Genomic DNA, 10,788 nt, shown 5'->3' with positions numbered 1-10,788 from the left:
GGCTTTTGGCGCAGATGTATCGATTGCAGTTTTACATATTTTTTTAGTTTTGTCGACTCTTACATCGAAAGTAATAAAAAAAGACATATTATAGTAACCAATAAAAAGGTACTATACCTTGTGTTTTTGCTGGGGAGGGATTGACAATGTTTGGGTTTGCAATGGAGGAATATGAAAAAAAAACTTTGAGAACCACTGGGCTAGATAACAGTGTTTGTATACACGTAAGCTATTTGTATGCAGGCCTATATTTTACATGCTAGGTTATGGGCTATATTAATTTTTAACATAACTTTTCTATTTTTTAACTCAACTATTTTCACAAAAAATATATAAGCTAACCCTATTCATGACCGATCCATATACTTTTATATCTTGTTATCAAAATGTACCGGTATTGAAAACATCACCAATTAGAAGGGTTGTCCGATACTTCACATTTTATTTCGATCCCGATAGCCGATATTTTGGGCGAAGATTATCGCGATTCAGTATCAAATGATATCGTTATTATCCCAAACAAGCTGAATAAATGAAATGAATAGATCAAAATGCAATTGTTGTCAGGGTTTTGGCCAAAACTTGCTTTAGGGCTAATTATATCCAAGTAAACAACAACTATTTTTAATAAATTTACCTTTTGAGGTCGTCTGAAAAAAGCATTTTAGTCAGTTTATGAGTCACACAACGCAACTTGCCATAGCATGCATATCGCGTTTTGGCTGAATATATATTTAAGTAAAACCGATAAAAAAGTGGAGGCCGTGTGAAACAACAATGAGCCAAGATAAAAACACTTACAAACTTTCAAAATACAGTACAATGAATGTAAGACTGTGACGTGACCCCCAAAAAATGATTTAAAGGCCCACATTTTGGCCGCGACCCGACCACAGTGATTAAACGGACCTTTTCCTTCTTCGGCAAATCAAACTCAATATGTTTAGATTAAACTTGGTTGGAGAACTGGCGGAAGGAAGGTACTCATTGCTGTCATCTTGTGAGTGTCGTCATTGGTTAATCGAACCAACAGGTCAATAATATATTTATAAAATCGTCACTAAAATGATAGGCCAGCAACAAAAGTTGAAGGTGTCGAAAATAAAAAAACGCCATAAGGCCTACTGTATTTACACAATATAGCCTACTTTGCAAAATCATTTAGGGGTCTTATTTTTTTACATAAAAATCATCGAGCGGCTGTTCGTTCGTTTTCTCATGCAAATCGCGGCGGTCTCTTTTACTGGCAATACCACTCCGATAGGAATACACTGGAAAGAAAACACAACATGGAGTAATTGACAAAAAATACAACAAGCATTTTACAAGCTCTTAAATGTTTTCATCGCAAGTGAACTCCCAAGCACACAGCAAGCTCAGATTTTTGAATACGTCCGTCGTGGTTTTCATCAATGTGCTCCAATAAATTTGTCTTCAGTTCTTCTAATTCTTTCGCAGTTAGAGGGCCCTATTTAAAGGTAATGTTCGACTACCTTTCAAACCATTTTTGTGTTTAAATAATTTAAATTTAAGTTCGCTTAAAAACCACGCATTTTATAAACACAAGGAATACAAACGGCATTATTTAGTCGCGGAATACATTTTTACCTGAATAATTTTTGATTAACAAGAGGCTAATATTTTTCGTAATATACCCTGATTAATTCCATCATGTCCTTGACAAATCCATCCAATTCGACTCCTTCGAGTACACCGTTCTCACTCTATATTAAAAAAACTAATTTAGATCGACTGATAGCTATATAGGCTTTACTGAACATAGGCACTAACCTGGTCGTAGTGGGCAAATATCTTTTCAAAATCTTTTCGCCTTTCGGCTGGCGAACCATCCTAAGAAAGGAAAACGAAACGGCTTTATTTGTGTGAATTTGAGAAAATGTGATTTACTGCTTCCACTTTACTCTAAGCTAAACAATTAAGTGTGAACAATTTAAGATGGAACTTGTCGATATTATGCTCGGCATTTGTGGATTTGCAGCTACAAGTGCCCTTTTAGCAGGTGAATGAGCGGATAAAGCGTACAATATTTAATATGTAGGCTATATTTAATCCAGTTTCCTATGTAAGCGGACTAATGTCATTTGGTAAAGGATCTGACGGCCGTACGGTAGGCTACTTATTGCCAAAAAATACTAGATAATCGCACAGGAAACTATAGGCCTATGTTTCGCACAAGAAATTATAAAGCAATAATGTAGTTTACAAACCTGGATTTTAAACTGAAGGAGAAAGTTTTCGGAAACATTAATGAGTCGCGCCATGTCCTGCAAGTCAAGAAGCTTGTCCTCATTCCTGTCGAATAGTTTCATCTAAGTTGTAAACAAAATATAGTTTAGAATTACTAGGAATAGTACAAATTACTGCTGCTTAAAATATTTTCTTAACAAAACCAAACACCCTAATTCAAAAGTTATCGTAAAGTGAATAATAACTAAAGTACAGTATAGGTGTTAAACCTACGATAGTTTGAGCATATTCGTTCAACTCTTTAGTAGAAACAGTTGCCCCAGCCTCATGGACGTAATCTGCAATAAAGGCCTGGCAAAGACAAAATAACCATTAAAGTTAATAAACACTTTACTGTTGTAACATTTAAAATGTATCTAATTCTAAACGGTTGTGATATATTCGATCTTTTTTTCAATTATAAAATATTCCTTTCAGCGCAAAAATTACGTATAATAAATAATTTTGTGGGGTAAAACTTTACAGGGAACCCAATATACAAGATGTCTTGCAATAAATTATTATTTATTAATGTGTAATAAAAAGAAAATCGAGGGACACTGGCACTGCCCGATAAATAAAACAAAACACGAAAATTGCTTCCAATATAATATAAGCCAGCACAGTCTAACCAATCGATGCGGTTTCACTTGCATTAAAAATTCATGATTGTGGAAGCCTGAAGAGCAAATACCTGCGAACCACTGCTCTGTAGTCATTGACAAATTGCTTGCCCTTTGTTTGCTAGCATGCACGAGCTGCTAATTAGCACTATTCTAGTTTCTAGTTCAGGAAGTGCATGCGGGCATGATCGTATAACGACAGCGGATCAGCTGAAACCAAACCACAATACATGGCCCGAATTTTTTTCCGTTTATGTTTTAAAGATTAAATGCATTTAATACAGTATTCTGGAAAAGGTATAGGTTTTGATAATGATAATAACACAACAAGGGCTCGATGCAGCTGGTCTTCAATAAGCGTTTAAGCCAAATCATTGCTTTTCATTCGATAATGAATAACGTGGTGCACGAAATGGCTGTCAAGCAGTAATGTACACTAAACTTGAGTTTTGTAAGAAAATATATCAGTTTAGGTGTATCCACAAACAACAAGATATTCAATTTTATGCTATATTGTAGCCAAAAAACAGGCGTCATAAAAAAATCCTTTGAACACCCATTTGTTTATTGGATGAATTTAAGTAGGTTTATTCACAGTAAAAGTCTAAAAACAATGTCAACCAGAATTAACATAACAGCTTTGACTCCTTATGCCACAAATCAGCGGCAAAGGGTATACCTATTGCGTATACCTTAAGTTCCTTGACGTCGATAAAGCCGCTTCGGTTCTTGTCGTATTTTCGCCAGATCTGTTTAAAATTAATTATACACATAATAACATTTATGCTTAATTAATTGACTTGGCCGAAAAGCGGCATGGTGTCAATTCTTCAGGTCCTATAGGTTTACATGGCGTTATAAATAAATTGATCTTCAGTATCCGAATTATATTTTTAGTTAATAAACTTGTTCTGGTAACAATAACAAATGGTAGGATGTTTGCAAGCCTAGAAAATCCAACGCTAGAATAGGAGTAGTGTACCCGCAGATACCGAGTTATACAGCTTTAATGCGCTCTTGTTGTTATTTAATGTGCGGTGTACCGTGCAAGTGCTATATACCAGTATATATCAGCTTTGGTAGCAAATTGAAATGTTTTTTGTATTGAATCTACCATGGTAAATAACATTCGCGTTTATACTTACTAAATATTTTAATGCGTCACATTTACAATAAACTAGATATAGCAAAGTATGCATTGGGGCAAAAAGCGATAATAATTTCCATTCATGTGTGTTATATGGGCATCAACAGCATTTTTACATCACGAGAAAGGAGACACGGTGGCGTCAATCAATGAAATTGATCTCCAAACCAATTAGTCTAACAGCTTTGTTTTAGCGCGTAATGCAAATGCATTGTGCATTTAATGAATGTATAGTTTAAGCAGGTTAGGGGGGGCAAAATTTAGAAAATATCTTGTACAACGGTGTCATTTTTTAACCCATGTGTGTATCATGGCGTGTGCTTATGCGTAGCAAGTCATAAGACGCCGTACGGCGCAAAGATTAATTATATTGCATCAGGCAGAAACAGTTAATATACTTCAACGGTGTACTGCATTGCAACACTATCCTGAATTCTGTCGTACAACAAACGATATTGTGTTGCAACAAGTGTTGTACACGAGTCATTTAAAAAAGTCCGATTCAAGTCAATTACAAAATAATTTAAAAATTTTTAGACATAACTTTAAAAAAAGCAGAAAAGGCAAGCCAACACAAGGACCGACTTAATGTGCCAATCGCTCATTTAAACAATGTTATTTAAATATTGATACGCTGTTTCTTAAAATGCTACCTAAATTATGGGTATTTAAATTACAATATTTAATTAGGAATAAAATTAATTAAATTTTGTTATTTTAAAGGTTAATATCTGCAAGTAAAAATGGGTAAGCTTCACCCCTTTTCTTTACCCTCATAAACGTCACACTTGAGTCTAAAGGGATGGTTCTGCGAAAAAGGAGAATGAAAGCTTCGTCTTCAGGCAAAACCATTTTGGCGAACTGAAACGCAATCAAAACAAAATATCGTCAGGTTGTTAATCAAAGGCAAAAATTTGTTCGTATCGGGGTGATATTGTATTTAATTTACTTCTGCGATGCCCTTTTTCGCAAGTCTCGCAGAAAACAATGATAAACAACGACAGTTGTTCCGCTATTGTTTAGATTTTTGTAAACCAGTGGTATTTTTAAAGCCAAAATAAAACTATTACTTCGTTTAACGAAATTTTGCCGTCGCCACTTTTGTCATATGCAGACATGAACACCTTCTTTATTGATTGATGCTCTTCGACTGTGGGTTCCTGGAAAATTTATAAGAATAAGCATTGAAAATTTTAGGTCAGGTTTACATAATTGCCAACATTGCGTAGTTTTTGTGGTTTCTTTTTGTTAAAAGGCAAAGGTAAAAACGCCTAATGAAAAAAATGTGTAAAAATAAAGTTTTTTTTTTTTGAACATATGGCCGTCGTATATACAAGACGTGTACGTGAATGGCACTTATATAATAAATCATTTGGTCACATTTACCTTGTTGTTAACGTGGTTGACAGTATGCAAACATGCGCTTTGTGGGGGTGGAATGGTTAAATAAACTAAATCTTATACGTCTTAGATAAGCGCGACCGATTCTCGTCAATATATGGATTATTTACATATCGATTAAATAATCGAGTTTTCTTCGAATAAAATGTGAAAAGGACTCAAAAACAGACGGTGCACTAGGCGACAAAAATTCCACTTTTAAAAAGCTACCCGTAGCCTATTTGAGGAGTTCGTGCATTTTGACTTTATAATATAAGAACTGCGCGTTGTCAATGTATCCTATATACAATTCATGATTTATGCAACATTTGTACGTTTTTTTGCCCTTCCGTCTATAGTCCATGTGACACTAACAATAAAGACACGAAGCCTGTACAGTGAGTTTAGCGCATAAATTGGTGACTATTTATCGCGAACTCAAACCTAATTATGTTATACCAAAATCATGTTTCATACCTTTTTAAGGAGTTTCTTCGAAAATTCGTAAAAGAACGAGTTCAATTCGTTCCCTTCTATAAAACCACTTTCTGTTGAAAATAAAACACAATTTATTATTTTTACAACCTGAAAAAAAAAACTATTATATACTATTGGCTTTGGCTTTGGCATCGGACACTTTACCCCGTTCCGTTTTGTATGATCATGTTTTTTAGGAAAATATTTTTGTTTATCGCGTAATGAATTTTTACGCAACTTTATCCGGAATATTTCTGCGGTAGCTTATAAACCAGTGGTTCTCAACCTTTTTTTCACTGCGTACCACCTTGAGCTTCTATGATTTTGGTGCGTACCAACAAATTGTCGAAAAACTTAACTTTAATAAATTTGCATAGATGTTCCGGAAAGATAATAGTTCCTATCGTTAAAGAAGCATAAAATATTTAACAATACAATCATTATAATGAATGTATAGTTTATTACAATAAAAATGCTTAACCTTTTGGTAAAACTGTAATTTTACTTAAAAACATACTGCGTACAGCGTACCACTTAAAATGACTTCGCGTACCACTAGTGGTACGCGTACCTCAGGCTGAGAACCACTGTTATAAACAATATAACATACATTTTTCATTGGTCACCAACCCTACAGATTTATTATACGTGTTTTTAGAGCCTATACGTGTTTTTACAGAGCAGGGGTCGCCAAACCGCGGCTACTTTCAGGTTGTATTTGATTTTAGGATGTCTAATGTAAATTTCGAGTGCGTTTTGCCTACTTTAAACTACTCGAATGCAAATATTTTTGCACCGCGCACAAAATTAGTTATCTTTCTTTTGCTAATATAGAGGTGAAGGCTAATGTCGCCCTATCGTTTATTGCGCTCACACTTGTTTTACAGCGCATATTTGCGCACCCTCAAACAAAAAAAATACGGGATACATACCTGCTCAGTTTCTATTTATTTTCGTCAAATCAAGTAAATAATTTCACAGTCTGGTGGCATTTATTTGGCAGGACATGCAGTATGAATAAAAATTCGCGTTGTCGTTGTAATACAGTTAGTGTGCAACATCAATATTAAAGCTAGCTATGCAAAGGTGTGTGTGTAGGTGAGGAAGAAACATGGTAATATTAATTTTTGCCTATGTGAAAGGTGTCTCTCCTTGCAGTTAACCAAGTAAGAATTCAAGAAATGTGGCTTTTGGTCTCTGACTGGTTGGTTACGCCAGCAACACATCATTTTAATATTTGGAGTTACGGTAAGAAGAAAAAGTGCAACATTGCATTAGTATAGGCACTTGACTGGCTACAATTGGCAGATTTCCGTGACAACAAATTTATCACGCAGCCATTCAAACGCGACCTGTCGGAGGATGTTAAACAAACTGCAAAATAAAAGCAGGATATGTCACCGCGCGTAACTGAGCAACTTTTTTACCAAATGAAACACCGATACAAAGGTCTTACCGTTACTGTCGAAAGCTTACCGTTACTGTCGAACTGGTTCCACAGTTCCGCAAAATGATTGGCCTTTACAGAAGGCAAATAATCCAAATCAATCTTAATATTTTCCATGTTGGTACGGTACAATTTTAGATGAATACAAAATATATCTAGAAAACAACGTTTGAAATGCACGGGAAGTGCATGACTTCTTAGCAAACTAATTACACCAATACATATACCACAGGTTTAATTACAGTCAAATTCTACACTGCTAAATGCCCTCAGCTGGATTATGCCTGTGCAGTAGAGTCAAAAGACATTGAAAGCTTTTTTAGCTAAACAACATTTATACTGCGACTTTTACTGTAATCTAATGCACACCGTCAATTAGTATACTTCGCTTACGTTGATTACAAAGCTGTTATGTCAGGAAGTTGACAAGCGAATATTCCATTGCGAAAACCTTCCTTGCATTCAATTAACTAGTGCTGAATAGTGTACTCCTTTATGGATATAAGGTAGCTGTTATTGGCATAGAACCCCTGTCTATAGGCGACACACTTTTCCCCTGCTATGACTAAAACGATGAAAACGCTAGAAAAGAAAAAGGTTGCGCTGACCTGCACTTACCCTTCTCAACTAAATGTCGTGCGCTTCTGCGAATATAAATAGCATTAACCGCACACGTGCTCGTCATGTTAGTATTATTTTTAATTTATTTATTATTAGAAATAGCAGACTTAAATCGACGCTTAGACGATCTGCCTTTTTTGTAGGAATAGCCGAAGTATTCTACTTAGCGACATTGTTCTCGCAATAAGATTCGATTAGGCCAGTGGTTTCTAAACTTTTATTGCTCTGCCACCCCAATTAAAAAGTTCGTTTGGTTTACTGTAATGTCACAATAAACGATACTGGAACAATAAAACTAACTATATACACAATGTGGAAAAATATATTTAGATTTATTGTACTCTAACGAGTCTAGCGTGACACAAAATGTTGTATCAAAAGGTTTAGCAATAAGGGCAAAACTAAAATTCCTCAAGATTCCCAAATATCTTGTGGCACCCTTGGGCATCAGAAATGACACCCCGGTTAGGAGCCGCTGGTCTAGGCCAGAGATAGCGAACCACTGACCTATTTTTAATCATTTTCAGGAAAGAATAAATGTAAAAAACAATTCTTCGTTAGATAGCACTATACTGTTTAAATCAGGGCGGCCTATTATGTTGGTTGTGCAAAAGTGTTTTAGGGGTAACAAGGAGGCCTACATTAACTGAACTTTAACAAATTCGTGCAGAAAAAGCAGACCAATAAAATAATTTTGTTCGCTGTTAAACGTAAATGGTGGCGATCCTTTAAGGAAATTAAGAGCTCACAGACTAAACATCCGTGTTAAACCATGCCGAAGAGCTTTCTGCTGAACACCTGCAATCCTATTTAAAATGATGAAGCCGCAGCATTTGTTTACTATTTAGCAGTGTTGTAAACAAGTCTTTTTTGAAATGACTAAGTCCAAGTCAAGTCTTTTTAAACAAATACCAAGTCAAGTCCCAGTCACGTCCTTGTCATAAAAATAAACGTTAAACTATCAGAATTTTAAATAAACTAGTATGATTATGAACAATAACTTAACTAAAAAATAAAAAACGCAACATATAGCAAGTGATTTGTTTTATGTGCAAAAATTTGGATAAAAAACTCAATTCCATAAAAAATACAATTAAATAAAACACTTCATTATAACTCTAGTCATTTGTCCAAAAGACTTAAGTCAAGTCAAGTCATTTTGCCCAAATGACAAAGTTAAGTCAAGTTATTTGAAAACAGTGACTTAAGGGCACTTAGGTCAAGTCATTGACTTAAGTCATTACAACACTGCTATTTAGGTTCTTAATATTCGGGGGAATACGTTTTGGAAATCATCCAAAAATTTTAAATTAGTAACCCAGACAATCAGACTTTGAATGACGCAGCAAGTATCGTATAACATTAGCTTATAATTAAATATATCACCCACTTGTGCATTTTGCAAGGATAAATTAGGTTGTGTTTGTGACCAGGGAGTCGAACCGTTTGACTTTTCCGGTTCAGGTTCGGTTCGGGTTCAAGGATTTTTTGGGAATCCGGTTCAGTTCCGGTTTCGGTTCGGAGTAATTTAAAAGTTCCTGTTCAGCTCCGGTTCGAACATCGTTATTTCAAAACCGGTTCATAAAGTTCCGGTTCAGATACAATATAATTTTCGTTAAATCTCAAAATGTGGGTCGATAAATGTAGAGAATAATCTTTGAATTGTAAGTCGTTTAATCTAAGTTCCGTGACTTATTTAAAAAACAGCAACTCAATATTGAAATATCTAAAAAATAAAAAATGAACGATTTTTTTATTCAATATTCATATTTTTTTCATAAAATTTCGAACATCGCGTAACTTGACTCGGTAAAATAAAAGTAACCTCCATCGCTGGCTTGGTATACAATTAACGCTCAAAACGCTTAATAAGTGTTATTGTGACTTTTTTACTGAACCAGTCGATGGCAGTCAAACATAATTAGGCTACACCTGGGCTTACAATTGGTAGTACTATATTAAACGACATGCAAACAGCTGTCGACCAATAATGGTAATAAATAGGCTACCTTAAAGAGGCTAGATATCTTTCAAGTTGTGCAGCACGTTTAACCAAATAAAAAATAGAATACTATTCAGGTCTCAAATTTTTATCGCGTGACAGCTCGTACAATCCAGACTAAATTACGATTACCAATGAAATTTTGTGACATGTCAAAAGCTGGTTGTTGAAATGCATATCTAACTGCCTTTTTCGTTACCATTTGTCATTACGTTAGACTTGCGCGATAATGCGTGACCACATACATTATTTTTGTACGGCGACACCAACACCACGTCTCACAGGATAAAGTAGGCCTACCATATGTCCTCTTTTAGGAGGATTTGTCTTTTTTCTCAAGAAAAGTGAATGGTCCTGCGAGGACGCTCAAAAATGCCCCAATGTCCATTTTTTTCACATTTCGAGTTTTAGGCGTTGTATTTATTTCCAAAAAATACTGGGTTTTCAACAAATTGTCCTACCTTCTTGATTGTTATTCCAAACATTGCGCAATAAAAAACTGTCAGCAATTTTACTTTATCATCATAATGCAAACGCATTTTTTTTATGCAGCCACAATAGTGCAATGAAAGAGAAAGCCTATTAGTTGGACCAGTTTCGAGCATCTTGACGGTTATGGTATATATAATTTCAATGATATTTTGTGTAAACAATTTCACGATCTCGTTAAAAATAATCATTCCTAATTGGCAAAAGTTAAGTAAGTATTCGTGGGCTGAATCTGAAAAATAAATTTGATTTGTTCTTTTTGTTACTTTTGCCTGCAACTACCAAGGAAATGTAAAACATAATCTAACTCAGCGGTTCCCAAAATTTTCTAAAAATTTTGCTTGGCTGATCCTTG

The 10,788-nt window shown here is 35.0% G+C and overlaps 1 protein-coding gene across 1 annotated transcript; it reads right to left on the bottom strand.

Annotated features, from left to right (window-relative positions):
* Positions 1-432: 432 nt before the first annotated feature.
* LOC146160980 (secretagogin-like) lies at positions 433-7,466 on the bottom strand. The gene is made up of 10 exons (XM_083384585.1): positions 7,351-7,466; positions 5,875-5,945; positions 5,088-5,177; positions 4,789-4,878; positions 3,563-3,619; positions 2,482-2,559; positions 2,229-2,330; positions 1,792-1,851; positions 1,656-1,724; positions 433-1,468 (listed from the first exon to the last, which is right to left on the bottom strand). Exons 1-10 carry the CDS (start codon positions 7,436-7,438, stop codon positions 1,343-1,345), a joined length of 831 nt encoding a protein of 276 aa, XP_083240711.1. The 5' UTR covers positions 7,439-7,466; the 3' UTR covers positions 433-1,342.
* Positions 7,467-10,788: the final 3,322 nt, after the last annotated feature.

This window comes from Ascidiella aspersa, chromosome 3 (genome assembly GCF_963924565.1).
Source record: "Ascidiella aspersa chromosome 3, kaAscAspe10.2, whole genome shotgun sequence".
NCBI lineage: Eukaryota > Metazoa > Chordata > Ascidiacea > Phlebobranchia > Ascidiidae > Ascidiella > Ascidiella aspersa.
The sequence above is the reverse complement of the archived record's forward strand: the minus strand, read 5'-3'. Positions and strand labels throughout refer to the sequence as shown.